This window comes from Hemicordylus capensis, chromosome 5 (assembly GCF_027244095.1).
Source record: "Hemicordylus capensis ecotype Gifberg chromosome 5, rHemCap1.1.pri, whole genome shotgun sequence".
NCBI classification, from domain to species: domain Eukaryota; kingdom Metazoa; phylum Chordata; class Lepidosauria; order Squamata; family Cordylidae; genus Hemicordylus; species Hemicordylus capensis.
In genome coordinates this window covers 12,784,570-12,807,993 of record NC_069661.1, presented here as the reverse complement: position 1 = coordinate 12,807,993, position 23,424 = coordinate 12,784,570, and the positions used below count along the sequence as shown (strand labels likewise).

Sequence of the window (23,424 nt, the reverse complement as noted above, 5' to 3'; positions counted from 1 at the left end):
GGGCAGTTTACAATTAAAATCATTTAAACAGCAAAATCATTTAAAACCCAACATTAAAATATTAAAAATATAAATCTAATTTTATTTTGTGGTTTCTGTTCTTAATACAGCACTTTTCAACAACAAAAAAGTTCTCAAAGCATTTTACTTAGAAAAGGAATAAGTAATAAGAAGATGGCTGATGATAAACTTGTTATCAGGGTCTACAGATTTGGGCTGGTCTTGGTAGGGTCTTGGCTGTGAAGTCACACGATGTAGACCAATATTTCTCAAAGCAGGAGAGTGCAAAGTAAGGTATACAATTCTTCTAAAGCACACAGTGTTTGTCTCTGCAGCTGGCTGCAGGCCCTCCTTTGGGGCCATCAAGTCAGAGGCAAAGCTGCGGATGCTTCCCTTACTTCAGGACTCAGATTCCATTTAACTGTTGGGGAAGGGCTGTTTTCGGACCATTCCGGGCCTCGAAATGGGCAAAAGCAGCCCGACCTGGCATTTGGGAGGAAGGCAGGCCCGAGGAAGGAGCTCTCGCCACCATCTCTGCCTGGATGGTGGAGATGGTGACGAGATCTCCTTCCTCATGTCTGCATTCCTCCCAAATGCCAGGTTGGGCCATTTTCAGGGCATTTGGGAGGCAGGCGGCCTGTGGGAGGAGCCATCACCGCTGTCTCTGCCACCATCCACAACACACCGCTGCAGCTTTAAAGGGCCACACCCAGTCCAGTACACTCCAGCATGCCACTCATTGCCTTAGCGTTTTTGAAAACCCCCTCCTTCCCATAATATTGTTCTTGCATTCCGTTGCCTTTTTTAAAGGCTTCTTTTGTTTGTTTGCATACACTGTATATTTCCAGACATCCCATATTTCCTGCACATCTTTTCTTAGAGCTGCTGATTAACATCGTGCTAAACAGTATGCTAGGTGTTGTACAAAGCTGAACAAGGCTGGGGTCAACAAGGAGAAAGGTCAGCGAGTTACATATCAGTAGCCGGAATGTGGTCAGGGGAGGATTTAATAACTGCTTTAATGAGTGTCTTGATTTGAACTCCAAACACACGTTTACTCATGTGGGACTTCCAGTTAGTTATATGGGCATCCTTGGAACCTCGAGTTCACACAGTCCACAGTAGTTCACTAGGTATGAACCCAGATTTAGACCCAGAGATTTTTGGTTTAATGCCCAGAGATGAATCCGTTCTAAGTGGATCTGTCTGCATAGTGGAGCTCATGTGGATTTAGGACGGATTCATCTCTGGGCCTTGAACCAAGAATCTCTGGGTCTGGGGTGAAGCCTAGTGAACTACTGTGAACTGTGTGAACTCAAGGCTCTCTCTAGGCAAAGAATGGAGTAGCTGTGTTCAATATTAGCATCTGCAGCCGCAATTCTGTGGTATTAGTGGTAATAACAATATACCACTTTTTAATAAAATAGTTCTCAGAGCAGGTTACATAGAAAAAGGAATAAGAGGAGCAGAACCATGGAGGGACTTGCAAAAATATTTGTGTGTTAAGGTTTCCCCACCTTCTGTAAGACTATGCCACTATGCAGAACACAGCTACTCCATTCTGTGCCTGAAGAGAGCCTCGAGTTCACACAGTCCACAGTAGTTCACTAGGTATGAACCCAGATTTAGACCCGGAGATTTTTGGTTTAATGCCCAGAGATGAATCCGTTCTAAGCCACATTTAGCTTCATCATATCAACACATCCACTACCACTGCTTCTGAAGATGCCGACATAACTAACTGGAGGTCAACACTGGTCAACAGCAGGAGATTGGCTGACTTTTTGTCAAATGAAGGATAGATCCTTACAATCAGGGGGACAAGCGAATGGTATGTGTTGGTTAACATGGAGCTCCTGAGCAACTTTGCAAGATGCAAATTGCCAAGAGCCCTAAAGATGCTTTTTGTCATTAGTGAAAAGTGTAATTCTCCCTTAATTGCCATCTATCTGGAATCCTCAATTTACCTGTCCATTGTTTGTTTTTGGAAGCATTAATGTAATGCTTTTGTAAAAGAAACAAAAACATTTGAAGTTTAAATTGAAAAAAATATAAAGAGCCTTTTAGCAAGTATCATCTTGTTTACACCAGAGTACTTTGATCATAGTGAGGAACAAGGATGGAAAAGAAGAGATGCTAATAATAATAAAAACAGTGGGGGAAAATGATAGAGTGACATAAGGGCACATGAAGTAGTTATAACAATGTAAAAAAAAAAAAGATAGATGGATTTCAGTCTGCAAATACCACTCATTGTTGGGGCAGGGGGGAAGAACAAGCATATATATTTGTATTTTCTCTTGCATTGTTGCATGTGCACCTGATCTTACACCTCAGTAGAGGGAAAATGAGACTTTTACTTTTTCTTTCTCATTAAAAGAAATGGTAGCAAAATGAAAGTGAGCTCGTTCTTTCTATATAGAATAGGCAGGACTACGTGTGTGCTTTTTTTTTTTTTAAGAAAACCAAAGTTTCTGCAGTGAGAAAAGTTAACTTCTGCTGTCTCATAGATTATGCAAATTAAAGATATTTGGACTATTTCTTTTATTTTCCACAATTTCTTGTTTATTTGCTACCCACGAAGAGGAGCTGGAAGACATACAGGAGACTGAAGTGCCTGCTATTAGGAATTTTCTTTACTGCTGCTCTGACTTTGCGCTCATAAAGGCCAGAAACTTTTTCAAATTGAAATATGAAACTCTTAGTTGAATTCTGAGCCTACAAATGTTTTTTTCCATGCTTCCATGGAAATGTGGCATAAGAACATAAGAACAGCCCTGCTTGATCAGGCCTAAGGCCTATCTAGTCCAGCATCCTGTTTCACACAGTGGCCCACCAGATGCTTCTGGGACGCCCATGGGCAAGAGCTGAGGGCATGCCCTCACTTTTGCTGTTGCTTCCCTGAAACTGGTATTAAGAGGCATCTTGCCTCTGAGGCTGGAGGTGGCCTATAGCCTCCAGACTAGTAGCCATTGATCGAGGCATATATATGCTAGCTGCATTTCAACTTAATAAGACCATAATGGGTAGAAGCCATTAGACACTTGTTTCAGCTCCTTTGAAATGAATTGGTCTTGAGCAAGAACACATCTCTTGTGCATTTCCCATTCATTTCAACAAGGCTTGTGCAGGAGTTGTTTTGGATAGATGTGTTCCATATGACAACCCCACTGACCATATAATGTAGATATGGGTAGATTTACAAAAACACGGCTTTCAAACAATGGTTGCAGTAATCACATGATTGCCTGGTCATATGATGTTTCCATCATGTGCTGACTGTGGACAAGGTAGCATTTACAGCATGTGCAGGCAGCAGTTGTCAGTTGAAGAAATGTTTGCCTGTGATGGCATTGCAGCCAAATGACAACAATGAAGGATATTTATATACTGCAATTCAAGAAAAGTTCCCAAAACGATTTACATAGATCTAAATAAATAATTAAAATGGCACCCTCTGCCCAAAGGGCTCACAGTCTTAAAGAGAAACATAAGAGAGTCACCAGCAACAGCGACTGGAGGGATTAGAGATGTGCATGAAACAAATTTTTCAATTCATTTCAAATTTGAATCGAATTTGAATCTGGCCTGAAATTTCAATTTGAATCAAATTTGAATTGTTTTGACCCTGCTTTGACTTCTTTTTTAAGCAATCGGGGGCCTGGATGGTTTAAAAAAGGTGCCAAATGGCCCTTGAATTAAATTTGAATTGAATTTCAAAAATTCGCTTTTAAGGGATGATTTGATTCAAATTTGAATCACTCAAATCAGCCAGATTTGAGTCAAATTGATTTGAATTCGATTTGATTTCCACATCCCTAGGAGGGATGCTGTGCTGGAGATGGATAGGGCCAGTTGCTCTTCCTCTGCTAAATAAAGAAAATCACCACTTTAAAAAGGTACCTCTTTGCTCAGTTAGCAGGGGAATAAGATGAGTGGGGTGTCAGCTGTCTGTCTCAAATATATAATGTCTGCATCTTGTTTGTGGCTTAGTTAGATCCATAATAGACCAAGAAATGAGATGGCTGGACAGATAAACAGAGTAGCTCAGGTCATGTCCCTTTTTGGAACAAGATATGTTGAACTGGCTTTGCAATGTCAAGTAGATATTACAAGATATCTACTGGCATTACCATAATTCTTTTGAAGTGTGGAAGCTTGTTACCTATGGATGTTGGTCCAAGAGAAGATATTAAAAGAAGCTTGGGCAATCCCATGTCTGCCCCTGAAGATGAAACAATAGTTTGGAAACAGAGAATTTATCATTTATTTATCGTGATTACTTATTTAAACTGGAAGTTGTTGAAAAATGCATCAAGAAGGCAGCATTGACAATAAGGCGTATTGTTGGACAGAGCAATGGAACTTTATTCCTTTAAGTGTCATTCAAGTTCTTCTAAGTAGCTAAATAATGCATTAAACGAGTTTAAAAATAATGAGAGAAGAAAGAGGAGCGGGAGGAGAGAGGGTGAAATAAGTGGTGTTTCTGGAGGTGACATTTTGAAAAGAGCGAGCAAGTGAATCGTTACTGCATCATTTGAAGTGTTACAAAATGGAGTTCACCTTTTTATTCATTGATGTGCTGCTTAGGTATAAATCACAGCCCATATAGAAGTTTAACTTCTGTTGAAAAGCTCAAGAGTACCAGTCATTTTCCAGGTGCAACTGTCAGGATGAGGTCCATTTCTCAACAAGAATTAAAATGACAGTTTGCAATGTTTTGGCCAATCTAAAGATCTTGTGTTGCAAAGTCACCTGTAGTTATTTACAAGATGTACTACATGAGAGCTTTCCAGACCTGTTGTTTGCTTCATGGGGCATAGGTGAAGAGCCAGTCTTATGTCAGTGAGCATGAATGATCCCCTTTGTTAATCAGGCTTGGTTTGCATTTGGAAGGGTGAATACCAGAGTTTCCTGTAAGAGGAATTCCCAGATGTTGTTGACTACAACTTCCAGCATTCCTCGCTGCAGTGGCCTTTGACTGGGGATTATGGGAGTTGTAGTCAACAACTGGGAATCCTTCCTACAGGGAACACTGGTGACTGCATGCAAGCACTGTCTTCTATGAGATATTCTCCCTAGGGGATGGGGCCATCGCTCAGTGATACAACATTTGCGTTGCATGCTGAAGGTTCTAGGTTCAATCCCTCGCATCTCTAGGTACACTGGAACATAGGAAGCTGCCATATGCTGAGTCAGACCATTGGTCTGTCTAGTTCAGTATTGTCTACACAGACTGGCAGCGGCTCCTCCAAGGTTGCAGGAGGAGTCTCTCTCAGTCCTATCATGGAGATGCCAGGGAGCGATCTTGAAAGCTTTTGCATGCAAGTATGCCGATGCTCTTCTCAGAGCGGCCCCATCCCCTGAGGGGAATATTTTTACAGGGCTCACATGTAGTCTCCCATTCAAATGCAACCAGGGTGAACCCTGCTTAGCAAAGGGGACAAGTCATGCTTGCTACCACAAGACCAGCTCTCCTCCTGTAGGGCTGGGAAAGACTCTTACTTGAAACCTTGGGGAGCCATTGCCAGTCAGTATGGACAATACTGAGCTAGATGGACCAATGGTCTGACTCATCATAAGGCAGGCTACCTATGTTGCTATTCAGATACTGGGAAAGAAGTCCCTAAGACTGTATCAGTTTGTGTCTGTTACAACAATGTGTGTTGCTGTACACTTTGGTTAGGCCAGAGATAGCCAAGTGGTGACACAAGGACCAATATTATCTTGCTTCTGTTGGCCTTACCAAATTCGAATTAACTTCCTGTGTGATGTATGCCTAGGGTGATCTGTCTCAATTTTCTGGTAGCAGTTGTTAGTCATGACTAAATCCCATTTACATTAATTAGTTTTTGGTTAGTCATGACTGACATTACTCTCACTGATTTCAGTAGTGCTTAGTCATGACTAACTTATTCTGGATGCTACCCTCTGTGGTTGATTTTTCATTCTATGGGAGCTGTTCAGCAGCAGAATCTTAATGAACTAGAGAGTTAAACTGGCAAAGAGGTCTTTTATACTTCTGAGGAGACCGTAGCATCTAGGTAGTTTGCAAAAGAAAAAATTAAGAGTAGGCAGATACTATCATTCAGAGGTCATGATATTTTGTTGCCACAGACTCATTTCCAGAGTTTAATTCTTGCATTTGCACAGGCAGAAAACACAGTTGTGTGAATGGGCTATCCTATCAAAAGGCTGATAGACAGTGATAGAATGGGCTATCCTATCAAAAGGCTGATAGACAGACATAGATGAAACCACCCAGAGAGGAAAGTTTGGGATGGCGTACAAATCTGATTGATTGATTGATCGACAAATAGATAGATAGATGGATAGATAGATAAAGGCTGCATTCTAACTAGCCTACTGGATTGCCTATGGCAGTGATTTTCACTGTTTTTCAAGTGGGGGCACTTTGGCAAAAAACCGTCAGAGTGAGATCTATTTCCCACCATGCTGACTCATGCAGTGCTGTGATTTTCCTGGCACTGGCTGAGGGCCCTTTAAGAGAATTGAAGCCCTATAGAGCCCCAGGGACATCTTAGAAGGCACATAGAGAGTCCTGAGAAGGACTACACTTCCCAGTCCTCCATGTGCACTTTCCAAGATGGTGCCAAAGCTCGAGAGGTCTCCATTTCTCTTAAAGGAGCCCCACCACCACTGGGCAAGGTGCAGCAGTGCATGATGGGAATGGTTGCCCCTGTACAGTTTGAGGGTGCGCTTGTGGAGTATTTGGCTTGGGCTGAAGCTTCACACAGAGCTTTACTGTTTTAACCCAAATACAAGACAACTCAGAATTTAAAATGAGCACCTTTAAAAATAGAGGTTAATAAAGATTATTGGGTTATTTCCCCCAAAGTAAGAGGACTCTGAATTTAAGATGATCCACTGATTTCTAACATGAAATAACTTGCGGGGGGGGGGGGGGGGAGGATAGTCTTAGATTCAGGTAAATACAGTAAATAATTAGTTGAGCCACATCTAGGGTTGATAGGAGCCACCAATGGCTTCTGGACATTGCAGTGGGGAATTCTAGTCTGTGAGGTAGGCTGTAGTGAGGGTTGGTTGGTACAATGCCATTAAAAATGCACATGGATATGTTGAAACTGAAAAAAGATTTACAAGTCTGAAAAGCTAAAAGCTAACCACCCAGGGACTTTTTTGTATGGGGTGGTATATAAATGTACTTACTTATGTACTTAATAAATAAATAAGGGTGCAAGTGGCAAAACGCTTAAAATGTTCATGCTGCCCTCTTCACAATTATATACAGCTGCAGGAAACCGGCAAAAAGAAATACCTGACTTGTCTCTAATTGATGTGTGGATGTGTGTTGTTCTGTGGTGTGTTATCGCAGCTGTTTGGGTGCTCTTCTGTCTTAACTTCTTGCTTATGCAGTTGCTTTTAGCTCTTCTTTTTCTTCTCCTTAACTCTCCCTCCTCCTCCTCCTCCTCCTCCCGCTCCCTGTTGCTGCTGCTCTTGGCTCCTGCTCTGCCTCCCGCTTCTTGCGACACTAAAGCACGCAGCCCGCTTGAGAGTTCTGTGCCGTGCCTAGCAACTCGCACATTGGATGATGAAATCCGGGTGCAGCGCAGCCCCAGCGTGGGATGGCTAAGTAAGTCGATGGTGGGTTGGGAGTGCACTTCCCAGGCAGTCGTGTATCTGAAGGGTGAGTGTGTGGGGTGGGGTGGGGTGGGGTGGGCCTTATGGTGGTGACAAATGCAAAAAACGAGGCCTATAGTGACAGTTCAGTTCCTGGGTGCGTGCATGAGGGAACTGTCCCCATTCCTCTGGCCAGCATCTCTTGGGCCTGAATTAGAAACCAAACGATCTGGAACTGAATATCGTGATGACGACATTATTTATAAACCACTTTTCAACGGACGTGCCCAAAGTGGTTTACATAGAGAAATAAAAATAAAGAAGATGGATCCCTGTCCCCAAAGGGCTCACAATCTAAAAAGAAACATGAAAGACACCAGCAACAGCCACTGGAAGGATGTTGTGCTGGGGCTGGATAGGGCCAGTTGCTCTCCCCCAGCTCAATAAAGAGAATCACTACCTTTAAAAGGTGCCTCTTTGCTCTCTTAGTAGAGTGAGCTTCTGTGGAGTGCATGGGTGCAGGCCTCAAGGTTCTTCAAATGCAGAATCTAATAGGGGTGTTCAGCATTTGTTCCTGGCATTCTGAATCTTCTGAATTGGCCACACCTGGTATCAGAACCTGGCCTTCTGCCTTTGCCTGATCAACAGAGGAGTGGTTGCTCTGGTTGCAGCTTCTCTACTCTGAGCTCAAGACACTGGCATCAAAGACTTCTGAACTGGAGATACTCTCAAGTCTAGATTCAGATACGGCTGCCATGAGTTCCATTCTGTCTTTGATTTGATGCCAATTCTGTGAAGACTGGTAGCACACTTGGGATGCAGGGATTACTGTATTTACCCAAATCGAAGATGACTCAGAATTTAAGAATACCTTCTTAAAAAGTAGAAGTTAAATACAGGTTATACTTGCATTCACTCTAAAGGAACGGGCATCTGAATTTAAAACGCCTCCCAATTTCTAATATCAAAAAAATGGGGGGGAGGGGGCTAGTCTTGGATGCAGGTACTTTATTTTCCATTATGATCCTGAACAAAATTTGTAAGGCTGGCTTGCATATATATAGTCAGTTATCCTTCTGAAGAGGTGGTGATAATGTATCATATTCAAAACTTGTTATAATTCTTCCTTATTTAACTTCATAACAATTCTGTGCAGAGAGTTAGGATGAGACAGCATGATCTATGAGTCTACACAGGCTGATTTGAGATTTGGATAAGGGTCTCCCATGTCCCCACTCACATGCTCTGTGTCTGGCTTTCATTCTTTTATTTTGCATCCATATTCTTTACATCAGTTCCGGGGTGGCCCAAGCTATTGTGGCGCCTAAGGTGAGTCACAGAATGCTGCTTTGTCCCATGCCCTTGGTGGGGACCAGCCACCTTTCAGAACCAACCCTTGAAGTGGTGTGATGCGTGGAGTGAAGGCAGGATTGCCTTCTCTTCTCTCCTCATGTTCCTTTGCAAGAAGTGGAAGGAGAGATGCTCCTGGCAAAGGTCAGATTAGTCTTGAATTCCTACGCCAATGGCAGCAGGGGCATTTTGCTGCCCTGCTGGCATCCCAATAAACTGCCGCCTGCACTTGAAAATATTAGTTTTGTGGACTGCAGTCCATATTGTCCAAAGTACCTGCACCTCCTTCTGAAATGGAAGTTAGGGTTGCAATCTAAATGTCCTGTTGAACTCATGTTTGCTTCTGAGTAAACATGGGTAGGATTGTATTGCATAGCTGCTAAATCCTTAAGCCATTTAAAAGAGTTTTATTCTTTTTACCTGCCTTGTGCTTAATTATTTGGGAGCTACTATTGGAGCATCTGACACTTCCATGCATTCCTTGCACCATTTGGAGGATGCGATTAGATGTAGCGATAAAAACTGCAGCACGTCAGGTACCATTACGATGTCCATTATGTGACATGATTGGGGTGGGGAAGCTACTTATATGCGGTTCCTAAGGGGATTGTTTGGTTATTTTTTACAAGCTACAGCTGACCCAAGCTATTCTCCAGGGCCAGCTTGGTGAATCCAGTGCAAATTGTGTTGCCTTCTTCCTTACCAAAAAACTCTCCCCAAAACAACAAGGCAGGTCAACCATGGAGCTAAGAAGAGCCATGCTGGATCTCACCAGAAGTTTCTCAAGTTCTGCTATCCAACTTCCCACCGTGGCCATCTGGATACTTCCAGGATGCCCAAAACTAGGGCTTGAAGGCAGTACCATCCTGTACTCTCATCTCCCTACCCCCAACCCCATCTGCAGAGGATAAAGGAGTGATGTTGGAGAGTGCCTTCTTAACTTATTTTGCAGTTGTTCAGTACTGGCACTTGCTTTAGCAGAGAAGAATCATCTTAATATCTCGTACTGGTGGGACTGCCCTGGCCAGGTATGGCTGCAGCCTGAGCCTCTGAATCGGAACGGGAGAGGAGAGCTGGTCTTGTGGTCGCAAGCATGCCTTGTCCCCTTAGCTAAGCAGGGTCTGCCCTGGTTGCATATGAATGGGAGACTAGAAGTGTCAGCTCTGTAAGATATTCCCCTCAGGGGATGGAGCCGCTCTGGGAAGAGCAGAAGGTTCCAAGTTCCCTCCCTGGCAGCATCTCCAAGATAAGACTGAGAGAGATTCCTGCCTGCAACCTTGGAGAAGCCGCTGCCAGTCTGTGAAGACAATACTGAGCTAGATAGACCAACGGTCTGACTCAGTATATGGCAGCTTCCTATGTTCCTCTCTGTCCTTTTTTGTGCATTGCAAATGATGCATTAACTGGTCTTGATCTTATACTTGCAGGCAGCCCAGCCATGACTCACAGAAACCTGACTTCCTCCAGTCTGAACGACATCTCTGACAAACCTGACAAAGAGCAGGTAAGCTTGGAATTCCGGAGTGCCAGGGGAGTCGTTGCTGGTCAAGGGGAAAGAAGCATTTGAGAACAAGGGAATACAGAGGTGCGCACACCTGTTCGGAGGCCCTTTTATGGGCCTCCAAACAGGTTCGGACACTGGGAGGTTCAACGGGGGGAGGGATAACTTTAAGGGCAGGGGAGGGTACACTCCCCCCTGCCATGTCTCCCCCACCGGCGCTTGCTGAAAAACCAGTCCGGTGGGGCATCAGCATACCTCCCTGCCACCCCGTCTGCTCCTCGGACTGGAAGTGTCAGGAAGTAGTGTGTGCATGCACGTCGCACTCGCTCATGTGCACGCGCCCTGATGTGCACACATACACACTACTTCCTGTCACTTCCAGTCCAAGGAGCAGACGAGGCGGCAGAGAGCTACGTTGCCACCTCACTGGACCGGTATTCCAGCAAGCGCCGGTGGCGGGGAATGTGGTGTGTGTGGGTGGGGAGTGCATCCTCCTCTGCCCTTAAAGTTACCCTCCCCCTGCCCCGCCATCAAACTGGCCCCCACTGGTTCCCTGCACATCCCTACAAGGGAATGCGTGAGAAGATGGTTAGTTGCCACTTCTAAGCACTGGTCATTTAAGAAGCCGTTGTGTTCTTGCCAGTGATGAGACGATAGTTCCTGGCTTGGTGGCTTTGCACTTTGTTAAGAAATCTGCCAGCTGTGTGGGTTGCTGATTTATAATTTCTGCACAGTTTCCCTCTGCTTTTTCTGGACAAAGGCAAGACTGTTCCCCACCCCATCCTTTTTTGTGCTGGGGAAGAAAACTCTGAATTCAGCCATGGTTTCTCCCTACCTTTTGCAAAATATAGCAGCTGACATCCTGAGTTATGAAGCCCATATGCAGCAAAGGAAGCACATGCACATTTGCTGCATTCCAGAGTAAAACAGCATGGGCATTCATGCATGGGGTGGGGGTGGGGTGGGAATTTCACTGATCTCCCCTTCTGTTCAAAGCTCTCTGTGACCCCTGAAAATACATCCCTGGGCGTCTCGCAGCCCTCACACATTCTCTCTCTCGCTTTCTCTCTCTCTCTCATGCATGCTGTAGACAATAACTTTAAACATGCACCTTGATCTGAAACAAGGAACATAAGCAAAACATAGCTGGAGAACAGCTAGTTTTATCAAATGATAAAAGGTCTGAGGGCACTGTATTTAAAGCTGTTATTTGTCTTGGGAATCTCTCAGGTGTCTTGCCCAACTTTGGTCCTCCAGCAGATGCGGGACCACAATGCCCCTGGTTGCTGACTATTGGCCACCATGGCTGGGGCTGATGGGAGTTGTATTCCAAAAGCTACTGGAGGGCCAGAGTTGTGCAGCCCTGAGCTAGAGGGATGTTTCTGGCAGCTCCCAGGCTTCTCTTTTGCATTTGCTTTCTGTTTTGTCCTTTCTGAAACATTGACATCCTGCCTTTCCACCTGTGGGGCCTCCAAGGTGCCTCGCACATAATTAAACAACAGCATGAATTAGCCCACCCTCTTGCTGAGAACTTCTCCAGAAGTGACTACCAGGTCTCACCTGATTATTGACCCCTAACAATGCCCCCTCCCCCGCACAAATGACCAGGAAAACCTGGTTGCAGATGTGTTAATAGGGGACAGATTCACTGATCCAAGCATCATCCCGGAGTGCTGTGTCTTCCTCCCTCCCCCTCCAAAGCAACTCCAAGGAGCTCTGAAATCTGGGAGGCGAGATGAGATGGCATCCATCCTCACTCCAGTTCCAGCTTGTGGTTCTTAAAAGCATAGCAGGCCTGATGTTTAGGATTTTGGGAGCTGCTGAATAAGCTTATTTGCTAGAACAGATAAGCAAGTGTCAAAGTTACACCTACTGCAAAGCCTTAGTGAGGAAATTTCAGTTAAGATGGATTTCTGTGTGGCCAAAATCGGGCAAGGTCAACATGGGACAGTATTGTGCCATCTGAATACAGTATGTATTCAGTACAATAATTCAGTACAGGTGTCTATATCAAGAAACTTCTTAAAACCTTTTTAAAAAAATTTTTTAAAAATGATTTACAAGAATGATACCTCTTGTAAAAGTGGAGCTTTTGGGGATTCTTTTTGCTCTCATAGTCCTCATTAAATATCAGTCAGTGCAAGCAAGTTGCTTATTAACTCAGATCCCAGAGGTCAAGTCTAGACATTACATTTATCACATTGTTACTTTGAAGGATTGGTGTGATTAGTCACTATGGCTTACATCCTAATGAAGTGTAGGTGTTATGTGAGAAGTGCTGGTGCTGCTGCTGAGTTCCAGAGAAACATAACATCACTGCTCACATGGAGAGGAGGAGGAGATTTCGACTTCCACCTTTCCAGAATTGATCTGTGCCATGCAAAAATGTTTTAGTGAGGGCTGCGTGATCCCTTTATGCAGTGAAAGACACCCTTTCCTGCCCCGCCTAGGAATGCTTTGCTCTAGTGGAGACCTTCAGGCTTCTCCCTGAACAAAGTCCCATTGAGGGGCAAGCCTTGAGAGGCTAATTGTCCTCTTTGCTGGATTTCTTTGTGGGCATGTCGTCATCTCCTCTGGCTTGGGGGTGAGGCAGGGTCTTCAGAGGCAGTAGATGCCTGGCCCTGGGAGATGCTGGATCCGGTGTCTCCTCAGAAGTTTCTACAGAAGCAATGGTTTGCATGGGTGGCAGAACCTTTGCAGGGTTGGCAGGCTCCATTGGCAGTGTGGCCTCGGCTGAGGTGGTGGCCTCTGCCTTGTAGTGGATTCAGGTGGCAGTGGCGCCTCTGTAGAAATGGCCGGTTCAGGCAGTTCTGGCAGTGGTGGCATTGGGAGCTGGATAGCCGATACAGGGTCTCTCTCATCCTTGGAGTAACTGGTCTCCTGACCAAGGTCCAGGCTTATCCTGACACTCATCAATCTGAGTGAATTCTTGGCATTTGTTTACTGTTGCCTCAAAGTCAGTTAATTAGCTAGTCTCCTGATGAGTTTGTTTATTGATATTGATATGCCGCCCTTCATCCTTTGATCCCAGGGCAGTTTAACAGGATAAAAACAATTCAGTCAAAACAGAACTACAAGTTTAAAAAGAGCCAAGGACCAGCTTATTGGCCAAAAGCCTGGATGAAAAGGGCAGTCGTCACTTGAGGCTGGGAGAGAGGGGCCATGTGGGTCTCAGTTGAGAGTGAGAAGGCCCTGTCCTATGTGCTCGACAAACGGGCCTCAGCAGGTGTCAGCAGCACATGGGGCAGAGCCCTCTCAGCCAATCTAGTCAAGTGGGTAGATTCAGCAGAGGGCAGACGGACTCTAAGATTGCCCAAGACCAAGTTAAAGGGCTGCACATGGTTGCATGTGAACATGCTGAGCCTTCAGGTTTTGCCTTGCATCAGAAACGTTGTGTGATGTGCTTGCTTCCCCACCTTTATTTTAAATCTATTAGTGCAGCAAGGGGATAATTCATTATTTAGTAGCATCATGAGGGGCATGAAAAGATGTTTGCCATTTTCTTGGCGGCTGAGCAGATCGCAATCATTATTTTTGGTATCCTGCCCGCAAATTTGACAATCCTTAAGGCTGTGTTTTGAAATGCCATTCTGGTTTGAAAGTAAATACATGAAAACCCAAAAGCCTGTATCACCCTCTTGTTTTTGTCCACTGAAGGCTAGACTGTTGCAGAAGGTAACCTGATGATCTGCCGAAGTTTTGTTTATGCCTAAGCTTATTTGCATCAAGCTGGGGAAATGGTGTTCCAAACCCATTTCTCCAAATACAGAAAGAGGAGGACCGTGGGCTGCCTGATCTTCTGAAATATTTGTCTCTTTATTTGGCTGTCCTGGGACCTCTTTGGTCTTGTCTGCAGTAGTCGCTTAATGTAAATCAGGGCAGATCTGAAGTGGAATGAACTAGAGCCAAAAGGAGTACTTTTTTGCAATTCAGCAACCATTTTGGCCAACATCCCCACTAACAATGTGGAGGCACGGTATGCAGAGTTTGCTAATTACTAATTACTAAATTCAGAGGAGAGAGACAATTTCCATTGATTTCTCCCTCCCCGGAAGTGCTCTAAGTACTCTAATACTGTTAAAAAATGTTCCTGAAGATTGTGCAGTCCTCTGGGCCATATTTTGGGGTGTTAGAAAGCGCTTCCAGGGGAAGGAGAGATTTTTCATTTATATTCTGCCTTTCTTCCATCAGTGACTTCTGATGATCTCCCATCCAGGGACTGATCAGGTCCAAGCCTGCTTAGCTTCAGCAGGATGGCTGCATCATGGGACTTCATACCCTGTAATATGCAGCTCTACTCTCATTCAGGATTTGATACAGCAATCAGGCATCAAAATCTTTTCTCTTAATACAAAATTTCCAGCCATTTTAATATATTTAGAGTGATTGTTTAGCATCGACATGGTTACTATATGTTTAAATTTCAGTGTATTGAATATTGGGTAACTTTATTCGTCATCCTCTGACCTTTAGAAAATATATTGAATTTATCTCGCTGATTCACTTTATTCATTGCCAGTGACCCCGTTCTGTCACTCTCCTCCTAAAGCAGGTTTTACTGATTGCAGGTTATTGACCGTTAATGATAAGATAACTAACTAGCACTTCTATCAAAGAGCAGGTTGCTTTATAACTTATTCCTGGAATTAGAAGTTTCCTTTGGCTAGTATTCTATGCAAGGTCTCAGTTGCTGTGCTCAGAAACTGCTGATTTGGTATGAAAAGGTGATTTGTCTGATAAAGAATGTAAGAAGCAGGAGGCAGTGAAAGCCACATGCTGTGCTGAGAAGACAGAACAATAAGGAAGGGCTCATTTACAGTGAGGCGAGCAGTTTGTAACGCTGTGAAATACTTTTGAAACAGGAAGAAGGGACTTTAAAAATCTCCCCATATCTTTACCCCATTAGGATATTTGCCCTTCGTTTTGGTCTTCTGTGATGCCAGTGCTTTCCTTTTGTTCATTATTATTACTGTTTTAAAGAGGAATAAAATGAAAGGCCAGCCATCACAGGACTGCTTTTTGATGGGACCGCAAGGATTTCTTGAGTCTCCTTTAGTTAGATTCAGTCCCTAGATGTCGTTCTGTGTTGCCTCTCCAGGACTGACTATCATTGTGTTGACTCTCCCTGATCTGATACCTATGCTCTTCATTAACCTTCTGCTAGCTTCCTTTTTCTCAGGTTCAGTGAAAATAGAACTGCCACCTTCACCTGCGTTTGCACTTTCTGCCATTTGTTTTCTCACTGGGTCTTGTCACATGTGGTTTTGAGCTGGATGAATCACAAATAGAGGCTCTTCTTCTCCTCCTTCTCCTTCTCCTTCTCCTTCTCCTTCTTCTTCAATGCTGTTATTTGGCTAGGCTAAATAGATTAAGTATAAGCAGACTTGGGCCAAAATTAAATTGCAAAGTGTGCAAAATAAATGAATTTGCTGCTGGAGATAAATAAGCACCAGGCTTGAACGTACAGATTGTGATCACCTACTGAATTGCTTTGCTATTAGGGTTGGCAGTTGCCTAGTTGAAGAATATATTATTTAAGCATTAATGTGTTAGAGGAAGAAAACAGTCCATACTAAACAAACTGTGCTAACCAGAAAAAATGCTGTATTCCCGAACAGGGGTTCCCAACCTTTGATCCCCAGATGATGTTGGACTATAACCCCCATCATTACTGGGGTTGGTGGGGATGATGGGAGTTGTAGTCCAACCACACCAGGAAACCCCCGGCTGGGAAACATTGTTTTAGAAGACACCTCTGGAAATTCAACAGAGCATCCTGCTAATCAAATGGAAACTCCTGCTCCCCACAGCAAATGCGAAGGACCCCAGAGTTTTAAAAAACCAAACAAGTGTATCTATCCACACATACAAAAAATGGAAACCTTTGTTTTGTTTTTAATAAATTATATACAGCCTTTGTATCCCCGTGACAGGACACTTAAGGCAGCTGAACATCAGTGCTTCCAGTGCTGTTTGTTTGAATGATTATATTGGTAGAAACCATGCCAGAGGCCAGGTTCAGAGTTTCAGTGTCAGCTACAGTTTTTCTTTCTATCCTGCAAACTCCAGTCGCACACAGATTCCTTGAAACAAGTGAAGACAATGGCGTTGGGACGCAGTTCAGTGTGAATACACACTGAAGTAAAAATGAGTCAGGAAGACACACACTTTTTAAAAAGTGAGGTTTTGACTCTCATCTGCAACTCTTTGGAAACAGAAACAGATCTCAGTATGTCTTGGCACAAAAGATCAAGAATTTTATCCATTATTCGCCCCCTCTTGATTTTTCAGAATTCTCCTCCTGTTTGAGTATTAAGTGAACCCTCCACAGGAAACTGGACGCTTACAAACTCACTCACTCTCTCCTTATAGCATTGATGTTCCCAGGACTTTGCCGAAATCTTTCAGTTCTCTGTGCTTTGTTTAAATGTCCTTGGCAGCCCCCATGGACGATGAATCTTAAGGACCTCTCTCTCTCTCTCTCTCTCTCTTCTAACCCCCACAACAGCAAGCATTTAAAAGTTACACAAGTTAAAGGGAAAATTATTTGGTGGGGGCAGTGTTTATTACTCAGCTTTATGCAGTGTCTTATGAGAATAGCAGAAAATGTGCACTGATGCTTATGCATAAAATATGTTGGAGAGAAATAGGTTCCCCTTTCATTGAGGAAAGCACATGCTTAAGATGCAGAATGAGTTTAAATGAGGGTGGCCAGCTGGTCCATTGAATTGACGATATGCAAAAAAAAACCCCACTCCCTTTCTTATTTGTCTCAGTGTTTGTCGCACTTGCTTGACTCCTGTGTTTCCATGTCAACAGGAAAGCTCCTTTTTTGGGGTGCCAAAGCGAATTCTAAAGTTTAAAAAGAAATTGGCCTGGATGAGGAAAGAGCTCATGCTCACTCTAACAGAGATGGTCTGAAGGCTTCCTGTGGTTCGGGGCTCAGCTCATTGATGGATTGTGCAAGGGCCTCTTGGAGTTTCCCTTTCCTTTCCTCCATCTGTGTAGCGATTGTTTAACCTTCCCACTTGCTGGCCGCTTCCAAATTCCTGTGTCTGGCCACTGCAGTGGCAGTGGCCTAAATTCACCCTGTGGAGCCTGAGCACAAAAGATGCAGCAACCATTTAATTATTCCACCTGGTCAAAGAGGAGCTAATGTACAGGTACCTGGCAGCCTGTTTGCAAAGCTGGGCTCATAGGAACATAGGAAGCTGCCATATACTGAGTCAGACCGTTGGTCCATCTAGCTCAGTATTGTCTACACAGACTGGCAGCGGCTTCTCCAAGGTTGCAGGCAGGAATCTCTCTCAGCCCTGTCTTGGAGATGCCAGGGAAGGAACATGGAACCTTCTGCTCTTCCATCCCCTGAGGGGAATCTCTTACAGTGCTCACACTTCTAGTCTCCCATTCATATGCAACCAGGGCAGACCCTGCTTAGCTTAAGGGGACAAGTCATGTTTGCTATCACAAGACTCTCTTCCTCCTAGATCAGCTCTCTTCTCATAAGTAGCTAATGGTATGTTTTATCATATAACGACTGATCGGCTGTGGTGGTGCAGTGGGGAAGCAGCTTGGCTAGAGTGCAAGAGGCTGTTAGTCCAAATCCCCGCCGGTGTGCTTCCCAGACGGTGCCTAGTAAATACATTTGTAGTCATCTGTATCGGGCAGCAGCGATATAGGGAGGTGCTGAAAGGTAAACCCCTCCTGCATTCTACCCAGAAAATCACATGGAATGTGATTGCTGGAGTCGACACTGACTCAACAGTACAGTCTTTCCTTTATTTGACTGGTCATTGGCTGAAACAAACTAAACTACAGGTTTTATTGTGACTTTTCGATGATGGATGTTGGACAGGATTCTGGTATATCACTGTATCAGAATGCAAGTAAATGGGGAGGGGCCATCAGTCTCTGTCAGAGCACATGGTTTGCTGTAGAGGAGGCCACAGGTTCAATTCCTGGCATCTCCATCTTTAAAAGGTTTTCTGGTAATAGGGCTGAGGAAGATTCCCACCATGGAGAGATGCTGCCAGGGCCAAAGTAGACATTGCATGGAAGTCCCATAATTGGAAACTCCCATCTCTTTTTCAAAAAGCAGTTGGGGGAGGGATTTTGATCAGGGCTATGGTGTGGTTGGGGAGGGCTGCTCCCATGCTGATTCCTGGACAGCAGTGATTCCATGCTGATTCCTTGAAAGCAGTGTTCCCTCTAATTTTTTTTCATCCTTCCGCAGAATGAGTTTTGTTCTAGATGGCAGTACCAAGGCACTGTGTGTATGTGCATGTGCATTCAGAGTGGGACCTTAAGCAGAGATTAAAAAACTTGTGTGCAGGTGCACATGTGCATCCCTTAGACTGCTTGACAGCTCTCTTAAAGCTGCTGTTAACAGCAGAGAGAAAAACATTTGCCTCTGTGTTGATTTTTGCTCTTCTGCTGCTGATCGTAGAACTTCTACGCAACGTCTAGTTTGGCCCGGTCTCAGAGCAGAGGGCATGAGGCCATGTGAGCCAATGGCCTGCTGTAAGTCAGCTTCATGTGTTCACATTAGGTCAAAGGTAAAGGTGTACCATCGAGTCGGTGTTGACTCCTGGCGAGCACAGAGCCCTGTGGTTGTCTTTGGTAGAATACAGGAGGGGTTACCATTGCCATCTCCCGCCCAGTATGAGATGATGCCTTTCAGCATCTTCCTATATCACTGCTGCCTGATATAGGTGTTTCTCATAGTCTGGGAAACATACCAGTGGGGATGCATACCGGCTGCAATGCCCATCATCTCCAACCACAATGGCCATAGCTAATTCGGTTTTGGAATTTGCTAGGGGGACTTTTTTTTTTTTTTTTTTGCAATGAAGCAGGCATGCAGCCTTAGTTAAATTATATTTGCATCAATCTTTAGGTGTGTGTCTGTGTCTGTGTGCGCACGTGCATGAGTCCGTGCATATAATTGAAATATTTAAAAGTGGTCTTGAATAGTGTTGTGCTTTAACCCCCCTGCCCTCACACTTGTGCTCTTCCTTCTTTGCTTTTGTTCCCGTACTCACACGGAATGATATTGTCAACAGAAATCCTTGGAGGAAAGTATGTTCTTTTCCATATACTGAGTCAGGGAAATGAAAGCAATGGCAGCTTCTAGGAACATCAGCCTTCTGCAGCTGCTTGCGCTCTTAAGTATGTCTGCCCTTGGTGCCTGGAATGCTTACTCTAAACACTTGTGTGGTGTGTGTCTGGTCTCTCCCTCTCTCTCTCCCAGTCAATCTCTCCCTCCCAATCTCCCGCCCAACAAAGAGATTTCGTCTTAATCTCTTAGTCTCCATCCTCAACAAAAATAAAATCTTGGACTCCTGTAAGGACATTTGTTCCCATTCATCCTCCTTCCTCACACAGTCTACATTTCAGCAGTAAGTTGGTTGAGGCAGGGACCTTTCCTTTGATTGTGTTTCTCTAGAGCAGGGCTTCTCAACCTGCGGTACTCCAGAGGTTGATGAACTACAACTCTCATCACCCTCAGCTACAATTTATTGTGGCTGGGGATGATGGGAGTTGCAGTTCAGCAATACCTGGAGTACCACAGGTTAGGAAGCCCTGCTTTAGAAAGCTGCATCTACACAAATGGACTATATCAAGAGTTTAATAATTCATTCAACTATCATTAGTTTATCTGTTGTCTAATTCTCAATGTTGGGTCCCCAGATGTTATTGGATTTCAACTCCCATAATCCCCAACCAAAGGCCACTGGGGTTGGGGATTATGGGAGTTGAAGTCCAATAACATCAGGGGCCCCAACATTGAGAACCCCTGGTCTAGAACTCTAGCTGTAATTTCAGAGGAAATCAGTAGAGCATCCAAGACAGGGCTAGAAAAGAAAATCAATGGTGTAAATAACCACAGGGTTCCTGGGGGGCAGTGTTGCCTCTAACAGGGATTCTCAGATGGTATTCACTACAACTCCCAGCATTCTCAGCTGCAGTGGCCTTTGGCTGGGGATTATGGGAGTTGTAGTCAACAACATCTGGGAATCCCTGTTAGAGGGAACACTGCCGGAGGTGGGGGGAGGAAGGGGGAAAGAGCAATGAGATTTTTAAAAATATATATAATCTAGCACTGTACAATAATTTCCAATTCCTCAGCACCATCATCAAATTCTTGGAATCCAAGTGGCTTAGGTGTCTGGAGACCTCTTACCATGCTTGTACTGGTAATGTTGTAATATCAGTTGTGATCTCTGCTAGAGGTGATAACATTTCCTGCAACTCTTGCCTTGGTTTCTCTCCCTGTTAAGACCTGTGCATAGTTGTTTAATCCTGCTGTGCCATAATACAGCAGACACTCTGCTGCACTGCTTGCAGCGTGACTTAAAAGCTTAGTACCTCTTTCCTTAACAGTGTCATGACCTCAGCTGCCCTTCCTGAGCCTTGTAACCAGCCTTGAGGCTTCCCCTGTGCCCAAACTGAAATTAAAAATAATAAGGGGCAGACATGAGACATGTTAGATTTGTGTGCATGGTTTATTTTTGTTTGAAATTGCAACCCACCCACCCCCAGTTATTAATTTGAATGCAATAGTCTGCTGCATCCCGAGGACTAGAAATAGGTAACAGAAGTAGAAAGCAAATAATAACAGCATATTGTGGCTTACACATATAACAGATCACATCCACACGATATAAGAATTCTGACCCTAAAATGCAGCTACAACTGTAACCCCCAAGCCCTTTGTGAGCAATGGATCTAAGTAAAATAGCCTGTATTCTATTTGGAGAGCAGAATACAGGGACAGTATGAGCTGACTTCATTCTCATTCTTAAGATATGGGGACTCTTTGGGTATATGTGCACGTCTAACAGTAATTCCCTCTTTCCCAAGAAAGTCAAGGAGCTGTAGTTATGTAAAAGGAGAATTATCTAACAGAGAATTCTCAGCAATCCCACCAAATTTCAATTCCCTGACTTCTTTGGTGGCAACTATGACTGTTAATGGTATAAGCTTTTGCGTTTCACAGAGCAGCCTGTTCTCCGTCTAAGAATATTGATTTATTTTGAATGGGAATGGAAGGACAGGTATATCCTGTCCCATCTCATGAACAAAAGCACAAAAGCTCGGCAAGGCAGATCCGATTGCAGCACCATGGATAGCTCCATGGGATGAGGTGCTCCTACAATAGGGATGGGGAACCTTGGCCCTCCAGCTGTTGTTGAACTACAACTCCCATCATCCCCAGCCACAATTTATTGTGGCTGGGGATGGTGGAAGTTTTAGTTCAAAAACAGCTGGAGGGCCAAGGTTCCCCACCCCTGTCCTACAGGAATCAGTAGTAGACCATGCTCTGAAATAACTCTGAGCTCAGCTGGCCCTCCTGGGCTCCTTTTCTCTGCCTGGGAAATGGGGCGGCCTTCCTAGAATCTGGTACTTCTCCTCTCTGTCTAATCTTGCCCCACCTTTTTCTGGGACTGGCCTGCAGAGGTCATAGAGTACAGTGGTGTGAGAGGGGCCAATTCTTCAGGGTTCCAAGGGTACTGTCTTAATGGGGTGCAGTGTCCAATTCTGGCATTCTTTCATACCCGGGACTGAGTCTAGTGCCAGTTGTGCTGCCTCGGGGCTGGACTCAGCCACTACTCTGTGTGAGGGGTCCTGACAAGGAGAGAGAATGCCCAGAAAGACAAGTCACTGTTTTACTCCATTCACATTTTTAAGCAGTTGGTAAAACATCTTAAGAGAACATGTCAGAGCAACTAACAGAGGCCGGACTTGATGAAGACAGACCATATCAGGAGTGGTGAATTAATCTGTGAATTACAAGGATAAAGATTTTAAGCAAAGCTGTCTGAGTGGATAGGTCACCCAGGGACAGTGTGGAGGCAAAGGAGAAAAACGGGCGAGATAAGGAAGGAGACTATTTGAATCCATGTAGGGAGTGGAGGATGATGGGTGGATAAGCATCTAGGCGAGGAAAAGCTAAGATGAGCAAAAGAGACACGGAGAGTGCATCCATCCTTTGGAAAGTGCTCACTCGCTATGTTGGAGAGCTGGAGGTTACGTAGAAGCAGAGACTGCTATACTCTGCGATAAAATCAATACGATGGAGAATTCCTTATTTTCGGTTGTTAACTGATTGCAGATAGTTCTTAAAGATTTCTTAGCAATTGTTTAAGTTTTTAGTATATCAAAATGCCGACAGTGGGGCAGGGAAGGTTTGTGTTGTTGTTGTTGTTGTTCATTCAGTTTCTATACCGCCCTTCCAAAAATGGCTCAGGGCGGTTTACACAGAGAAATAGCAAATAAATAAGATGGATCCCTGCCCCCAAAGGGCTCACAATCTAAAAAGAAACCTAAGATAGACACCAGCAACAGTCACTGGAGGTGCTGTGCTAGGGGTGGATAGGGCCAGTTACTCTCCCCCTGCTAAATAAAGAGAATCACCACGTTAAAAGGTGCCTCTTTGCCAATTTAGCAGGGGTTATGGTTTATTGTTCTGTATCCCATGACTTGCACTGCTTTGAATACTTTTTTTGTTAATAGGAAAGCAAGTAACAAATTCATTAATTGATAGACCAGCCTAAATTCTGTACTAGCTCTACTAGTCCCCCTCCCCACCCCCAGAATTCTGTGCTCAGATTATTTTATAAAACTTTACATTAATATGTATGGCATTATTAGCTTTGGGTTTTGGGGGACAGAAATTGGAATGTTTTGATTAAAGAATTTAGTAGCAAAGAGCATGGAAGGAGATGAAATACTGGAGCAAGGAATAGGAACATGGTCAGCTGATTTCGGTATAATTCCTCCCAGCAAAGTAGCTAGGAAAGGGCAGAGGGCAACCAGTAACTTGCTACCCAGTTGATCCCTTAGTGCTTTGGTTCATGGACCAGTGTCCAAGAGGGTTCAAAGAGTGATTGATCTATCATCCTTATTAGAGTAGCTCACCTTTGTTTCCCCGGAAGTCACCCTTCTAGGCCCCTTATGGGGCCACCAGA

The 23,424-nt window shown here is 44.3% G+C and overlaps 1 protein-coding gene across 9 annotated transcripts in view; it reads left to right on the top strand.

The window, feature by feature from the left end:
- SLC4A4 (solute carrier family 4 member 4) overlaps positions 1-23,424 on the top strand; it is a 310,714-nt gene that overhangs the window by 188,029 nt on the left and 99,261 nt on the right. For 5 of the 9 annotated variants that reach the window (XM_053252941.1, XM_053252940.1, XM_053252942.1 and 2 more), the window contains 2 exons: positions 7,520-7,615; positions 10,380-10,456. In XM_053252941.1, coding sequence (XP_053108916.1) covers positions 7,520-7,615; positions 10,380-10,456 — 173 coding nt within the window. The remainder of the gene's footprint in view (positions 1-7,519; positions 7,616-10,379; positions 10,457-23,424) is intronic. The other 4 variants (XM_053252945.1, XM_053252944.1, XM_053252949.1 and 1 more) reach the window with 1 other exon arrangement.